This window comes from Cryptotermes secundus, unplaced genomic scaffold (assembly GCF_002891405.2).
Source record: "Cryptotermes secundus unplaced genomic scaffold, Csec_1.0 scaffold274, whole genome shotgun sequence".
Classification (NCBI taxonomy): domain Eukaryota; kingdom Metazoa; phylum Arthropoda; class Insecta; order Blattodea; family Kalotermitidae; genus Cryptotermes; species Cryptotermes secundus.
In genome coordinates, this window is record NW_019735463.1 from 483766 (window position 1) to 501989 (window position 18224).

General features: G+C 40.7%; 1 protein-coding gene across 1 annotated transcript in view; it reads right to left on the reverse strand.

Moving 5' to 3' along the window:
* Nucleotides 1-18224, reverse strand: part of LOC111869301 (NACHT domain- and WD repeat-containing protein 1) — a 275140-nt gene that overhangs the window by 180109 nt on the left and 76807 nt on the right. Inside the window, exon 2 of the mRNA XM_023860707.2 lies at nucleotides 7629-7882. Within this exon, the coding sequence (XP_023716475.1) occupies nucleotides 7629-7734 (106 nt within the window). The 5' untranslated portion in view covers nucleotides 7735-7882. The remainder of the gene's footprint in view (nucleotides 1-7628; nucleotides 7883-18224) is intronic.

Here is an 18224-nt window from a genome sequence, read left to right on the forward strand (position 1 = left end):
ACTTCTTCAACCCTGAAGATGGGGGCGATACGTTCCTCCGAAACGTCGGTTAACACCACATATACACGGTGCCAAATCCCAGAAGACTGCTTTCTTCATCATGTTTATGTTTTTAGCAAATAACGATTTTTCGTATAGAAACTGCTGGCTCTTTTTACTACCTTTCTCCGTACAAACTTTCTCATGCGCAGTTCCAATATTTCATTAGTTAGACCGGTTAACCCTACTGCCAGCAAACTAAAAACTAAATTTATATTTCGGGAGTTAGAATACACATTGCAACAGTTATATAAAGAAATTTTACTCATGGAGCTGAGCCCTTCTTGAGAAGCCGCCAATTGTGCAACGACTCAAGAACTTCCCAGCATTCTATGTAACCGAAGTTTCATTACCGTGTTCAGGAGAGTCTTCCACTGGTCCATATTCTGAGCCAGATCAATCCAATCCATACAATTCCATCCTATCTTTCTAAGATCCATTTTATTATTGTCCACCCACCTATACCATGGTCTTCCCAGTGGTCTCTTTCCATCTGGTTCTCCCACCAATATCCTATACGCATTCTTCTTCTTCCCCATTCGTGCTTCATGCACTGCCCACCTCATCAAAGAGAAATTTACCTCAACAAGATTAAAGTTTTCGAATATTTATCACCACACGAAATTTCAGAACACTGTGTTAAGTGCTGATGGTGAATTCTCCAATAAATATGTTCGCATAGTCATCGTGTTAATATTACTGACGGTAAGAAATTAGTGCCGATCACAGTGGCTGCGCGGTCTAAGGTATGGACCGTCTTCGCTCGCACGAACACTAGAATCGTGGGTTCGCATCCCATTCAAAAGCATGGATGTCTGTGTGCGTTTATTCTGTGTTTGTATCTGTGTGTAGGTAGCGCCTTAAGACGGGCTGATCCTCGTCCAAGAAATCCTACCGTCTGTGCAGAAATGATAAAGAAACTGAACAAGGGGCCAGGGCCCAAAGAAAGGCTGTAGATCCATTGATGAATGAAGGATATAAGTACATCTGTGCGGTAGCTTCTATTAGCATGATTGTAATAGCATATTTCATAATCTCTGTCAGTTAGTTAAAGAAACTATTAGCGAAGAAAGATATAAGGCTGTGCAATGCCGTAAGAGCGACTTCACAACATGTACGTAATATGGGATTGAACTCATAGATTACATGCAATTCCTGGATATATAGTTTATCAATAGTGAGTATGCTGTAATCTCGTAAATCACGAGACTCAGCTGTAAAACTGTCATCAGACATGCTCAGTAGAATTTACGACACTCCAGGCAATGTTTACAGACCTGGAGACAAGGCTCTCCTTTCCCGTCTCCAGACGTGAAGCTGGATAATTGTTTTGTATTACTTCGTCCATGCACTTAAGTTAATGAGTTGCGTCGGTAGCGGCAGGATTTCAGAGACCTAACTACGTCAGAGAAAAGATACAAATCAATAGCTAAGAGTTCATAGTCGTTAGCTAAAAAGAACCTAAAAATTGGGCATTGAGGTAAGTAATATTTTGGATTTATAGGAGGGAAATACTTGAATAAAACCTCGAACTGAGCAAGCTGCCCTAGAGGTGAAGTTCATGACTCGGATTCGGGAAGGGCTCGTTTTGAATCTCAGGGGGGCAACGGCTATCATAACTGAAGTTTTCGTGGTGTTCCTCAGTCCCTCCAGGAGAATTCTGGAATACTACCTGGATTGTGTCACTAGTGGTTTCTTTCAAATTCTTTCCAATTGATCAGTCATCTTACCCTGCGTTACAACATAGTGCCGCGTGATTGAGCGATTGTAGACGGAGCTTGGGTTGGTAATCGGATTTACTGGGCTCCTACCGATAGTAACTACAAGTAACTAAAGCGCTATCGCTAATACACGCTCTCTATAGATCACAACAGCACGCACTACGTTTTCTCGGCCTGCTGCGTAACGTCTTATAACAGTGGAAGTTTCTCTGATCCAGAGCTCATGTCCTCGCAGCCTGGCGCCCATGCCACAACTTGACAGGGTATTGCTACGCAACGACTTACAACAATGGGGGCTCCTCCGCCTCCCACGCCTCCACCAGGGGCGACTGTCGTACAATATTCTTAAGTCTCGGAATGGTCTCTCTGGACTGACTCGGCTGTGTTCCACTCTCCATATATATCCTCTGCAAGAACATAGAGAGAACACCGCTTCCCACAATTCTTGTATTGCTGCGTGTATAACTGTTGCGTCACTGTTTATTGTGCCATAACCTGGTATTCTCTGATTCTTCAATTTCCCAAGTCACAATAGGCTAGATACTCGCATTTACAGTATCAGTAGATATCCTCCAAAATTGTAAGCCAGTTTTCCGATTATAATGAGAGGATTTATTATTTTCTCACTCTCGTCAGGAGAATGAGAGGACAGTACTTTCAAACAGTTCGCGAACACCTTTCTATGGCTTTATCTACTTAATAATTTATGATCACCGCTCAGATTTACATATCCCTGTGTAAGCTCACAGTTGAAATATCTTTGTTAAATTGCCTAATTTAATAATTAACAAGTCCTTTGTATTCTCTATGAAGAAGGAAGACTTTTTTCAATTATGAAACAACTGCAAGAAAACAAATACTGAGCTAAGTTGTGTTCTATCTTAATTAGTGTCCTTATACTCGCAGGAGTGAATGGAGAAGTTCATGGAGGTAGGCCTAGGCCCACTGAGGCTGTAGTGCTAAGGAAAAAACTAGCAGGAGGTGTAAGTAACGCCATGGTCATCGGGCGTGGGTTTCTGTACAAGTGTTCCAAAAGATTAGTTTGAGTCCCAAAAAGTCAATGGGAACTTGTTTCTTTCCTTACGGAAAAATTATTTCAATAATGAATTATAAAACAGTATACAAATGGACCCGTTTGAGGAGATAACCACATTAACCCGAACAAGGAGGAAACATACCAATGGTTTCTCTTAAGATGCATAATAGCATTTTTGTCCATTTGTTCTAATGATTATTTTCTGAAGAGTTAAATGCACAGAATCATAAATTACCTTATTAACTAACATAACACATAGCTTACAGACATAACAATGGGACATATAATACTTTTTCTTGTACTTTTTTCTGTGGCGCTACAGCCCCAATTTGGGCCTAGGCCTACCTCCATGAAACTCTCCGTTTCACTTCGGTTTACTAGATCTTAGACATACGGTAGGACTCCTTGGGCGAGTGATCAGCTCGTCGCAAGGCCTCTACCTGTAGACAAACACAGAAAAACGCACACAAACATCCATGCCATGAGTGGGATTCGAACCCACGATCCCGGCTTCCGAGCGAGCGAAGACAGTGCATGCCTTAGACCGCTCGGCTACCGTGACCGGCTTTTCTTGTACTTAGTGAAGTATATATTCAAAAGGAAACATATTTGTCACTTGAAGGGATATGCGTGTAGGGTTCTGGATAAGACGATCGGATTTATTGACACCTTATACACACAACCCGGAACTACAGACAAAACAGCGCTATCGCCGATCTACACACTTTAGATTTCACCCTTTCACATACGCACTAGCGCTCTCAGTCTTCGTCAGTCGTATCCTGGCAACGGATTTTAACATTCTCGCTGTCACTTCAAACCACACATAAAGTTTCCTTTTCACAGCCTAATTCATTTCTTTCCATTATTCTGCATAAGACAATTCCGAAAACTGGACTCAGTTCAATTCTTCTCCTTGCAAGCTCATATCCTGGCAGATCTTGGCGTCTCGAAAAACAATTCTTCTCAACTGAAATCTTCTTTGTAATCACTGTATATGGACCACACAGAAAACATAGCCTCCCGTGTTGGGAAGGGGTGTTTACAGAGCAGTTGCATTGCAACGTAAGTTAATTAGTTAGTTAGTTAGTTATTGGAGAGGGTGGGTTTCCCCATGCACTTAGACCAGTATTGGTCCATTGTGCTTCCCTCTATGATATTCTACCAGTCTCTATACCCTACCGATATTGGTGCGTACCATCAGTCCCGACCGAGCCAGCGAGTTCTCAACTGGCTTGGCGGTATCTACGAGTATAATGCTTCCCCCATCTATCAGAGGCCTTAGAGACTACTGTTGGGCGGGAAACGTCCTTGAATTTGGCTCAGTGACCTCCTTTGGAGATAGGAGGCTTTTTAAGTGCCGTAAAGCTACGACACGGGACCAACGGCTTAAAGTCCCTCCCGGAAGACTTGTTCGCTGAATTTTTCCGCCCTTAAAAAATTCGACGACCTCCGCCGGGTTTGAACCCGCGTACCACGAGTCCTGAGGTGGAAACGTTACCCCTAGATTACGGAGGCCGCTTAGCAACGTACGTTACTCGAATGTTGTTTGCGTATTAGTTGCCACGGGAATGTGTTTACCGAGTCGTTTCCTAGTAATGATAATCTATTCTGACTTCACTATTCCGGTTTTCGGGTGTCATGTCACAATATTTTAAATATAATTGTGGACATAACGGTAGCTGGAAGAATAATATTCAAATGAACCATTAAGGAAGAGGAAATGAGGGTGTAGCTTGGGATAGGGAGCATTTACTAATTATTATGATCGTTAGGCGCCTTCGGGTTTTGTACAGCATCGGATTTTCTTGATTGTATGAAAACTCTTAACTTCAAATGAAAGAGCCTGCTCCATGGGACTAGATATGCATGTGACATGAGCTGCATATCTGGGATTTAATTTTCAAAAGGACGTGTTTGGCAGTCCAAGTCTTTCCGCTCCCGATGTTATACCGATTCAGCTATGTCGCGTTCCACGGATCATCTTGCCGTGTTTCAGACCCTTACACTTAACTGTATGAGCTAACGTTCTTCTGGAAACGTTTAAAGGTACTCAGTTATTCAAGAAAGTCACCGCTTTATTACTACAACAACAAAAATTACTGAAATCTCTAAAAATTTCCTTACTGTTCTTATCCTAAGCTGGTTTATTCTAGTCTTCACTTCATACCATATCTCTCTAAATTTCATCTCCAAATTGTCCTCCAGAATGTACGTAAGTCCCCCAAGTGGTCCCATCCTTTGAAACTTTATGTTATCTGTGCCTTGAATGCTATATGCCTTCCCGCTTTCATCACCTTGATTTGATCACCTCAGTAATATTAGATGAAAAACATAAGTATATTTTCAAACAATTTCCATTTTCAAATAATGTTGATGCGAGAAATAACAAACAAGAAGCTCCCTAAACATGCTTACAGTTAAAGCTGGTACGCAAAGCTGCGTCATATTATTATTTTCCACTTTTTCTTAAACGAAATTAAGAACCTCATCTCAAAGTCATAATACTTAAAAATAGGCCCAGAACTCCGTACCTACAACAGACATTTGTATATAAAATATTCACAGTCAAGAAACACTTTGTTTTTCTTTTTTTGCTGGTCTGCATTAACTAACTTTGTAGAAAAATATCGTGTTTTATAATAACGTAATTTTAATATATTTATAAAATAGTTCTATTTTAATTTGTGAGTTTCTAAAGTTAGAAGTTTATGTAATCAGACATCTCTCAATATCTATAATAAGTTTATCTGCCAAATGTTTTACGTAAGAATAAGTTTCAGTATAGTATTAGTACCTTCCTGGAAAAGAAAAACTTCTCGAACAGGAAGGCACTGGTAATATGTCGAGCAGAAAGAGATAGCCATGTTACAAGTTGCTTATAATCGAACTTGTCACCCGTTATAATTCTACTAAATCATTCAATCCATAACATAATTAATCACCAACAGATGTTCATTATAGTACTTCTTATCACATTAGTTATTTCAGTGCAGGAGTGTTTATTCCCGTTAAACTTCCATTCGTTAAAAATATCGCCCCAAATCCAACAGCACATCTTAGCCAACCGATCTGCCAAACACTGCCCTCGAGAGGGTATTTTTTTATTNTGTCCCGCGCTGTCACCAGGTTTAGTATGCTGCCACCATCTTGTTATGTCAAGAAAACTCCAGTAAACTTATCGATCGCTTACGTCACTGGTCCTGGCTTTAACTCGCAATTCGCCACGGAGTTTCGGGAGGTGCTGGAGTCGTCAGGGAAGAGGGTAACACTTGAGGGAATGATAGGTTTAATTAATATCACAGCGCGTTTCTAGCCTGCTCTATTCACCTATGTCGCTATATACATCATATATACACACTTTGCCGACGTTCGTCGGTTCGCATTACATTTGGTTATGACCCTGTAGCACGCACATTAGTTCTATCTCCTGTCACCCTGCTGTTGGGTATTCTACGCCTCTGTCTCTCTTTGTAAACCTAGTCCACCTAGTTTTCACTTTCTCTCCCTGGGGTTTGCACTTTAATACTATCACACTTAATGTTCATGGCTATATGAAGTTGGTTCACTTACTTGAGCTGAGGAAACAGACGCTCGCCATCACCAACCAACTCCTACTCATTGCCATCACTCTCTCGGCGATAGCCTCCGGCTGAACTCTATGTCAATTAATAATATTAAAAAGTCAAAAGTCAAAAGTTTTTTGATTGATTCCTCTAGGGTTTATGTACCCTGTTTTTGCTGACTCGTTGGGTTCCGGGGTGTATTGGCCCGCCCATTCTGACGTGATTTTGGGTCGGTGTGGCCCACTCATTGGCTGTTTATCGAAAAGGGGTTGGCTCTTTCAGGTCTACCGTCTTCTCCGACTCAGCGTCTTCCTCATGCCATAGTGTTTATGACCTACTTCATATAGCTTCTTCCTCAATGTCAGCGTTATTACCTGTCATGCTAGCATTCTGATTACTAAGCTATAGCCTGTTACACTTCTTTGTAAACCCAAGCTTCCTGGTACGTTTCATTATTTCTGTTTCTTAATCTTAGAGTCTAGATAAACTTATTCCAAATTTACCCCAAAAAAACTATATCTACTTGTACATAACCCTTGTGCCATTACAGTCCGAAAACCCAATATCTCTGTGTGTTATACACCATCGTCAGAACCCTATAGTATCTAAATTTACATTGTGTGTTTAAAGGCGTTACTGAAGTAGACTTATGTTTCGTAATATCCCAGCTTGGAATAATTGGGTATATTATTAATTAAAGTATTCCATTCACAAGAATATCAGGGCTGAAATGTAAAAGTGTTCTTTCTGTTAGAATATAGATTTGCTATATTTATTTGTTTCTCTTTTTCGAGAGCTCTTAATTAGCTGAAAGTCTTTATTACCGGTTAAGCGTTCTGTTACCGTATTCGTTACAAAGCTGTATCTTTGTATTTCACATAGAATCCATGTTTCAATGATGTTTGAAATTAATGTCACGGACCATGCTTACTTTCGAGGTAATGTAACTCGTTGTGGGTGTGCATAATTAATTAACATTTTCCATGATAGGAAAGAGGCAGGCCCCATATCATTTTGAAACAATTTCCTTCTCTACCTATATACAAGTGGGAAAGAAAACATGTCATGATACCTCTTACAATTTGAGCTAATCAGTTCCATCATCAACAAAGATGAATATATAATTTCCTTCCAAATATAAAACAAAACTTTGATACCGTGCTGCAAGCCTCAGCAAGATACACCCACGCGTGCAGAAATGTTGAGTCTGTCAAGAAAGCTGGGACACAGGGACAGAGATGAGCACAGTAATACAGTCCCACTCACCAGTTCTCGTAGAAGCTATGAAAATTTTCACCAGTCTCGGCGTCGGCCATTTTGATGACGTAAGGTGCCCCTGTAGAACTTCCTGGATTATTTCTTCAGCGTTCATCTTTGCGAAATAAAGTAGGCCGGCGTATGTGTAAGTTAACAGGAGAGAATGTTACGCGTTAAGCCGGTTGTCTAATCAACAGGTCAACAGGTAGGCTTCTCCCTTGGCTGGCTACTGCTTGAACTCGATCTCCCCACATAAGATGCACCTGTAACATCCAACATATATGCATTTGTCATTTCTGTACCATAAATTCCAACAGAAGCAGGCGTGCATGGTACTTTATTCCAGTATTCAAATGCATACCTGACTAGTCTGGACACATGTACAGCAGGTACACTTTTACTGTTACATACCCAACAAATATACACTGCAATGAGAGATTAAATTCCATTATACATACACTAAAAATAAAGTATTTCAAATTAAGACTTTAAAGCTCTTCATACGAGGTCATGCGTCGATTTCTACACTGTGACTCGCTCTGTACGCAATCTTCATAACGTATTTCCATACTGCTTTTTCCTTTCCGATATTTGTACATTTACAAGAAACACAAGCATTTTCAGTACATATACATACCCAGTGCCTGTGCTGGTGTTCAGTACTTGTAATGAGTTATCGGCATTAATATACTTTCAATTTCTCGCTATGAAACAGGAGTGCACGCTATAAAAAGCAATTGAAGATGAAGCAGAGACGCCCATATTTGAAGTAAAAGTGATTCCTGAAAACAAAATAATCCTGTATGACAGTGGTTCTCAACCTCTGTCAAACCGTAGCACGGTAAACTCTCTTACTTTATAAGACGATGAGCCGGTACCGGGCCGCGGCCCGGCTGTTGAGAAACACTGCTGTATGACCTGACGAGTTCGCGCAGGATATATTTTATTAAATATTTTCGGGCTATCAATTTTGTCAGTTGCTTAAAAATTAGCGACGTTTCAGAGCCATATATATCCTGAGAATATTTAATAAAACTTATTCGGCGAGAAAGCTTCAGGTCATACGAGATTATTTTATTTTCAGGAATAATTTTACTTTGTCAGTTGCTTAAAAATTACCGACGTTTCAGAGCCATCTATATCCCGAGAATATTTAAAAAAATTTATTCGGCGCGAAAGCTTCAGGTCATACAGGATAATTTTATTTTCAGGAATCAGTTTTACTTTGTCAGTTGCTTAAAAATTACCGACGTTTCAGAGCCATCTATATCCCGAGAATATTTAATAAAATTTATTCGGCGCGGAAGCTTCAGGTCATACAGGATGATTTTATTTTCAGGAATCAGTTTTACTTTGTCAGTTGCTTAAAAATTACCGACGTTTCAGAGTCATCTATATCCCGAAAGTATTTAAAAATATTTATTCGGCGCGAAAGCTTCAGGTCGTACAGGATTATTATATTTTCAGGAATCAGTTTTACTTTGTCAGTTGCTTAAAAATTACCGACGTTTCAGAGTCATCTATATCCCGAAAGTATTTAAAAGTATTTATTCGGCGCGAAAGCTTCAGGTCATACAGGATTATTTTATCTTCACGAATCAGTTTTACTTTGTCAGTTGTTTAAAAATTACCGACGTTTCACGTCCATCTCTGTCCCCACCATCAGGGACTGATGTAAGGGACAGAGATGGTCTCTGAAACGTCAGGAGCTTTTACGTAAATTACTATCTACTAAACTAATCCTCCTGATTTTGCTTTAGACCCCGTAAAGGTCAAAATTTTGGTACTGTGCCACGTAATAATGCACAGAACTTCATCTCTGTTAAGTAAAGCAGATCGTTGTGGATCCAAGGCGAATGAATGAGAAACGCCAAACGAAACCTGCAGACTACGCCGTCAGAGACATTTCTACCGTAATCGGATTCCACGTCATCAGTTGAGAAATCCGAACTAAGTTCCTCTGCAGGAACATGAAACGGCAAACCCAGAGTCGCGGTGTAATTTAACCACAGCTCCCTTAAGATAAACTTTCCCTTGATTTACTGTGGGATATGTTTAAGATTACCAAAACTACATTGATTCTAATTTTATGAAAGGCTTTAAATCCGCCTAAAATTTCGAAACGAAATTGGCGATAGAAAAACAGTTCCCGCTTACACCCATAACAGATTCTCCCAGAACACACTTTTCGCAGTGGGGACACCTGAAAGTGTGAAAGGAACCTGGCAAATTCATAACAGCGATATAAACTTTCTGAATTACTTGCTATTATTCATTTTTGTTCGGTTCGGAATTTATATTGCCTTCTCTTGACGCTCTAGTCGTTATCTACTTGTATTTACTCTCAAGCTTCTCACAGTCCGTCTATTGTCAATATAACTTTTAGAATTGTTCTATTTCCATTCATTTTTTTCAGATACTTATTAATATGCAGCTGTCAGAGTTTGTAGAAACACATGTCCCTTTCATCCACTTCGAATGGCTAACTGTGCGTGTATGTAGGTATGTAGAGAATGTTCGGATGAAAGGTATCCAAAATAAAAAATGTATATCTCGGAAACTGTCATACACGTATCCGGTTTATGTCATTGGAAAGGAAAACTCTGAAAGTTTTTTTTTTCATACCAGACTTACGCGCATTCGCCGCCACATTTTTGTCACCATGTTAGGAATCACCTGGACAGAGAGATTGCTGGGATATGAATTAGCAGAGGTGGACCAATCGCTTGGCCTCCTAGGTCGCCAGTTTTAACTTAAGTGGATTTTTTCTTGTGGGGTTATGTGAAGAACATTGTCTACAGATTAAGATGAACGATCTTCAACCCCCGAAAGCCCGCATAAGGGACGCTGTAGCTACGGTAACACCAACCATGCTTCAAGTATGGATATTTGTCGTGCCACCAAGGGAGCCCACATTTAAATTTATTGAGAAAGTTATATACGCAGAGAAAACTGTAATAGTTTCCATTTGTAATGGTGTAACCCATTAATGTGTATAATAAATTTCTTCTGAGATATAATGATTTTATTTTGGATACCTTTCATCCGTTCACTCTTTATGTGTGTATGTATGTACACGTATGCATGTATGTATCTATATATGTATGAGGGGTGGGCCACAATCCGGCCCTAGCATCGTGACGAACAACAGTAATCTTTTGTGCTTCACATTTAATTAATCCCTTATTAATCCTACACTTCGAATGAACTGCAGGACTTTATTATTGGGGGCGTCATAGTAGTCATTTGATTGCATAAAGAACTGGCCAAAGTGACGAAACCTTAAGTAAGCTATGGCCTCACAATCGCATAGAATATACGTGTAAATGTACAGAGTGGGAAAGACTACAAAAGGAGTTAAGATATCCACTTAAGACGGAATTCGTACTGCTCAAAAACTGTCTTCTACCGGAACAAATGGATTTGTCTGCGTGTAAGAATATAAAGAATGCGTATAGGACATTGGTGGGAAAGCCAGAAGGAAAGAGAACACAGGGAAAACCAAGACGTAGGTGGGTGGACAATATTATAATGGATCTTAGAGAGACAGGATTGGATGGTATGGATTGGATAGATCTGGCTCAGGATAGGGACCAGTGGAGGGCTCTTGTGAACACGGTAATGAACATTCGGGTTCCATACAATTCTGGAAAATTTTTTAGTAGCTGCAGAATTGGCAGCTCCTCCAGAAGGGCTCAGCTCCATGAGTAAGTAAGTAAGGAAGAATATAAAGAGAGGAGCCTCCTTTGACGATAAAATGCATACTGACTAGAAGACGAAACAAGGGGAGAAGGTAAGGTTCAAGTGGCCAGCTTCGCATTCGGGAGATTCCGGGTTGGAATCTATGTCAGAATACCGCCTATCCTGATTCTGGTTCCTCGTGATATTCTTCAGCCACTTCACAGGCGAATACAGGGACAGTACCCTAAATTAGACTTCTGCCGACGCCTTTCACATCCTGTAGAGTTCGCTAATCATCCTGTATTTCGATTTCATACAATCGATTATACTGAAGACGCTGTAAAACAAGACAAGACGAGACATCACTTGAAGAAAGCAGTCTCCTGGGATTTGGCACCGTGTATATGTGGTGTTAACCGACGTTTCGGAGGAACGCATCGCCTCCATCTTCAGGGTGGAAAAAAAAATGCAAGAAATCTGCAAGCGAAGAGACCGTGAGAACCGGTAAAAGCAGACTGTGCAGACAGTCGGTTAACACCACATATACACGGTGCCAAATCCCAGAAGACTGCTTTCTTCATAGTCACCGCCGTGAAAGCCTCAAATCTTACATAAGACATCACTTGTTGGGCATGCGTTCCACAGGTTTTGCATCACGGCCCAGCGTGTCAGACAAGGTTAATTCTCCATTATAAACCTGTTCTTGCCACAAGTTTGTAATTCCCACTTGCATTCTCTCGGTTAATAAGCCTAATATTCCCAGCGGAAGTTTCAACTCGGATCAACAGTTAATTGTATCTCAGGTCACGCGCAATTTGATATACGTTTCTGTCATTCTCTGTACATGCCATATCCCACGCAATAAAATGACGGATTTTCATAAAACCTAGTATAAGCCACTCCACCTATGTAGTTCTTATTTACCTTATAGGATATGGGTGATATTTTCCCTTGGAACAGAACAAAGTAGATAGGTTCTAATTTCCTTAGCTATTTTTAACAATATTAAAGCGCTAATGATGATATTAGTATCATAAATAATTATTTACAATTTATGAAGGTTACACTTTATATAGGGGCACGCGGTAGCGTAGTTGGTTTAGGCACTATGCTACAAGCCGGAATGTCGCGGGTTCAAGTCCCGATGAGGGCATTGGATTTTTTCGATTGATCTAATCCCTCCAGCTGCACTATGGCCCTGGGGTCGACTCAGCCTCTAACAGAAATGAGTACCAGGAATTAATTAAATAATTTTCCTGTGGAGTAAAGCGAGTAAGGCTGACAACCTTGCCACCATCTTTGAGCTGATTGTCTAGATAATGTGGGAGCCTCAACGTCTCACAACCCTATGGGCTTTCAGGGCCTGTTAAAGGGATAGCTTTACTTTTTTACTTTTACGTTTTATACATAGTTTACAGTCTCTTATGTAGTGTACGTGTTCCCTTATTAGGAAAATATTATTCTGAATACAAATACACAAAATAAATATATTTCGAAGTCTCTACTCATTCCAATGTTGAGCTAATATGCTGTTAACGCTGTCCCCAAATAATGTCCATTACATAACAGGTATTTCGCAAAATATTCAGCATGGAACATTAAAATTTTACTTTTGATTCAATGCAACGGAATTTGGGCAAATTCGTGTCTTGCTGACTCCTCGCTGCGTCCCGTTCCTATTCGCCCAGACACTAACTGTAATAGCTAACAGCACAGAAACGAAAAACTAGCACATAGTTTCCTGTTCTTGTAGATTTCGTAGAAATAAGTTTACTTTTGAAAAATGCCGTCTTCTGTGATGTGACGCCGTGTAGATCTTGTGAAAACCGACGTTTCGGAGGAACGCATCGCCTGTACCATCAGGGTAGAAAAACTCCGCGAGCGAGGAACTAACGTGAGCAGGTGGGTGTAGATATTCGTACCTGCTCACGTTGGTTCCTCGCTCGCGGATTTTTATATCCCGTAGATGGACTTGATACGTTCCTCCGAAACGTCGGTTTTCATAAGATCTGCACGGTGCCACATCCCAGAAGATGGCATTCTTCATAGTCACCGCCGTCAAATCTTCAGATCTTACAACTTTAAATTTGTTCTCCATCTCATCGCTTTCGGGTGTGTTCATGTATTTACTTTCCTCGTTTTCTTTTTACGACTGGGGCTTTTCCTTCGCTTTGAAGTTTCTCTTAGCATTTACCTATAGGCAAATCTCCTTATTAGCGTCTAATGGAGCTTCTGTCCCACCTATTAGCCCACTGTAACTAGGGTTTACTGTAATTATATTTGTACAATGTGACTCCCAATGCAACCGATGACATTGACCGTGCGGTCTAATGCATGAACTGTCTTCACTCGCTCGAACACTGGGATCGTGAGTTCGAATCTCACCCAAGGCGTGGATGTCTGTTTGCTTTTATCCTGTGTGTAGGTAGCGGCGTTGCGACGGACTGAACCCCGGCCAAGGAGGCCTACCGACCGCATATAAAAGAAATCCGTGGCCTTTATTGTGCAAGCGAACTATACCGACAGAGCGATCAAGGCTTGTGGGCGAAGTTAGTGTCAACTCTGTGGTGTAATGGTCAGAATTCCTGGCTAAAGACCCAGAGGTCCGGGTTCCATTCCCGGCTCTACCAGATTTTGTGAGTAGTGGGTCTGGAACGGGATCCACTCAGCCTCGTGAGTATAACTGAATAGTAAAGCAGCGGCTCCTGTCTAGAAAACCGAAATTAACGGCCATGGGGATTCGTTGTGTTGACCACGTGACACACTGTATCCACTAAAGTTGGCACCGACCGTATATAGGATTAAGAAGCTGAAAAACCGGCCAAAGTCCAACAGAAGAATTGCAAAGCCATAAATAGACAGATTCTGATAGTAGAAGACGAGACAGAGATGGTGACCCTCTATGCATCAGGGAAGGTTGAGCATTAATGTTTTGACTGTACATTATCGTTTCTGTCCGAAACGAAAGAGAACCCGGCGTGAAATCCCAAATGAAAATCTCAGCCCTGAAGGTTAGATGAGGTTTAACCGAAACTGTGAGCACTTTCGGAGATGTAACATGCGGACGGAGAGGCGCTATGTCCCACAGTGCACCTCGTGCAATGGAGCCAGTGAACTGTGTTCAGGATCGCTGCTACGTGAATGCTAAGTGCAGCTGAGTGCTGTTTATAGAGGGCGAGAGGGAATGAGAGCGTAATCCCTAGATAGTATTGATTTCACTTAGTGGAGCCGTTGTCTTGTCCTGCCCTACATCATCCCACAGCACGCGTTCGATCTTCCTAGTTCAAGGCCCTCTGCATGCAGGCGTTCAGATAACGAACTCTCTGACGGCCGAGTCAGAAGTTCCAACGCAACAACAAGAATTACATTGTGCCTACAGAGGGAGTATCTGCTCTATTTTCCATCTGCTTTCACGTTGCTTTCTTGCTTCGCTTATTTTTCGACCCTGAAGATGGAGGCGACATCTTCCTCCGAAATGTGTTTGACTATCAACAGAATACATTCTTTTTAAATACGTCCATACGTAATTCTAACCGCCCTCTTGATAACATTATCCCTTTTAGATTCAATTTTTCTCTCTTTAGAATTTTGTTCTCAAACGCCGTTAATTTAAGTATCTGTAATAATTCAACCAAAGGAAATAAGCTCACCCGAACCGCTGATCTATTCACCTTCTCAGAATGAAAGGTTTCTGGCTAGGACATTCGTCTGTCTTCACTTATCGCTAAGATATCTCGCTCCTTGTTGATGATTACATCCGATTAGATGCAAGTTTATGGGCCGTAATGCAGACGATGCCACTTCATTTCTACTTAACACTGAGCCAGAGGTCATGTGTCTTATCCTTCCAAGCTCTCACTCTGTACACTACTTTGTGACAATACGAAAATCGTTAAATAAAATAAAACTTCTCATCTTGTTCTACTGGCACAATTCACTGAGGCTACGATTTTCAAATGAATGTCTCTAACCATCTGCTTAATCAGTACTTTAACACAGCCCACGACCAATTTTCTCAATAACCTTGACCACTCACCATTCTACGCAATCTTCTTATCTCATTCAACACTACATAATTCAAACATTTTCAATTGCATGGGCGTCGTTAAATAGAGTATGAATGGATCAATTAACATAAAAGCTACTCAAATTTATCTGCGTTTACTTTCAGACGAAAATTACTACCAGTATCTGAGAAGAGTGTCAGTGCTTTCTTTACAGTATGCTTACTTACAGCGCATTAATACAATCCGGTAAGCATTATACTTGTATTTACTTGTAAGTGGTGCCAAAAAATCACTATTAAAAATACTGGGCTATGGTATGACGGTATGAAGTTTCTACCAGTGTATATGCTTGGATGGGACGACCGGAGTTCAACTCCCAGCAGGGCAGAAGTTTCTCTCTTCGCTACCATATACAAAGGCTCCCTGAAGCCCACCCATGGGGATGAAGATATGCTTCTCTAGCTGCAGCACAGCCAGAACATAAAGCGGATACTTCACCTCCATTTACTGCCGAGGATATGTACTCGTATTGTTGGAGCTTCATCCCAAGTCCCCACGCCTCTTTATGGCCTGTCACGTTCGTAATCAGAATACAGATATCCTCTTGGCGAAACACCACTGGTTTCCTTCAAGATTCGTAAGATTTTCCATATGCCCTGCACTATCTCAGGTCGATGGTTTCCCGCAGCGGCGGCCTGGGTTCGATCCCAGGTCAAGTCATAAGTGATTGGTGGTGCGCAAAGTGGTACTGGGGCAGGTTACCTCCGAGTAATTCGGTTTTCCTTGCCAAACTTCAGTCCACCAATTGCTCCACAATCACCATCGTCTATCATCAGGGGCTGATACAACAGGTCAATAGTGGCCGCAGTACCAAGTGGACTCAGTATCATCCCACTAAGAATAATAAAATAATAATAATAAAAATTTTCCATATGTTCCGGGAAGCTAAAGCATAAGGAGAAGATTTTTATACGTTATTATGTCATCTTACAAAATTTCAGTTTATATTTCTAAGTACAGTAAGTGGTGTTGTTATGTGTTTTTACCCTCTCTGTTTCATGAAGTAGACATGCATAACGTTTATCTCTCTCTCTCCATTACACAAACAAGTGCATGAAGGCATTAATCACTGCAGTTACCATCATTACTGTGCTAATGGGCTCAATCAGTCACCATCTGTAGATGTTCTGTCGTCTATTGTCGCGAGATGCTGCGGAGAATTTCGTCTCGCATCTCCATTCCGATCGTCTGAACTCGCACCACCATCTGCTACCCGGAAATTCTTCTTTATTTTAAAGACTCCAACAGAATATTTATTTATTTATTTTTATATTTTCATGTCAGATGAATTTTCAATTTCAGATTAGCTGCATTATATCTGATTTTAAAATAAGGTTCAAAATAAGTGAAGACAGGACACTAAACTACACATTACATATAAGAATGCGTTTCTCAATATTTAAAAATATTACAAATATGTTTTTAGGCGTGAGATATTTCTCCGTAACCCTCCAGCTTTATCTCTCTCTGATACAAATGTTCTCCTGAACATGTCGAACTTTGCTGGGAGTGGGATGGATACAGACAGAGATAACCTTAAGTACTCCATAAGTGCGTCGCTGTGTTACTGTCTCTAGTTGCTCTATGCAGAGCTGTGGACGACAAATGCCAGAATAGCGAAATCAGAGGGTGTAAATTTCGATTCGATGAAAGGTTTTAGCCTTTTTAAGTTTAAGGTCTTTCATTCTGGTCCGTCACACCAACCAATTAACAATCAAGTTCCTTCCGTCAAATGTGACACTTTTTTAAGTTTTCCACCTCGTCACCACCTGCCTTACATGTTTCGGCTCACCACGGAGCCATCATCAGAGGCATTTATAGTAGAAAAAGAAATCACCAACACACAAAACTTCACTTTGTCCAAGATAGCCACGTTCCAGTTAATTAAAATAATTACAAATAGTTAAAATTACCCAGAGTGTCGGTTCACTAAAAGTTTTTCACACACCACAGTAGCTTTCTTATTTGATTCGTCGTTAATTCTGTAAAATTATGTTTCGTTATTTGAAGTAAGAATTCTTAAAATCCCTAGAATTCTTTCCCGCTTGGCCCAATCTTTTTGCTTCGGGATGTTGTTGATGTGTGTTGTCTGTCGGTAGTTGATGTTGCTTGTCTGTGTGTTGCGATGCTTGTGTGACACAAGCATCGCAACACGTGGCTCCGTGGTGAGCCGAAACATGTAAGGCAGGTGGTGACGAGGTGGAAAACTTAAAAAAGTGTCACATTTGACGGAAGGAACTTGATTGTTTTAGCCTTCTTTAAAGTCGCCTTCTTGGAAGGATAATATCTTTATTTATTTTTACGTTGTAAATTTATGGATGAGATGAAGAATACAAGAATTGTTTTAAAAACGAATAGGCTAATAATTAGAAATAAAATTGAGCTCTTTGAAGTAAGAGGGCTTCTCGAGACTCGAGGTTCTGTGACAGTCCAAACCGTTTACAACTCTTCAATAGACGCTATGTTCCTCTTTAGCCATTTCAATAGAGTGACTGATTTATTGGGGAGACCGATCCATTAGCAAGTTATGACTTGCTTTTCGCATCTGGACAGAAATAACTGCCTTGTTTTGTTACCTGCAGCTTGGTTGGCCGGAAAAGGGAGAGAGGCCACCACAAAAGGCAAGTCTGTAGTTTGCCGAAGATGTAAATTTTGTTTTGCTAATAGGGTAGCTGTTATAAAGGTGTCTTCGGAAGGGTGTAATTGGACCCTAAACTAAGAAATAACCGCTTTCACATGTGGGGTACCGGGTTCTGTATCTTTGGACCTTTTTATTCTCAAAGTTCGTTATGTGATTGTCTAGTGCTGATGGTATGATGGATTTGGCAGTTAAAATCAGCCAATAGGAAACTATTCT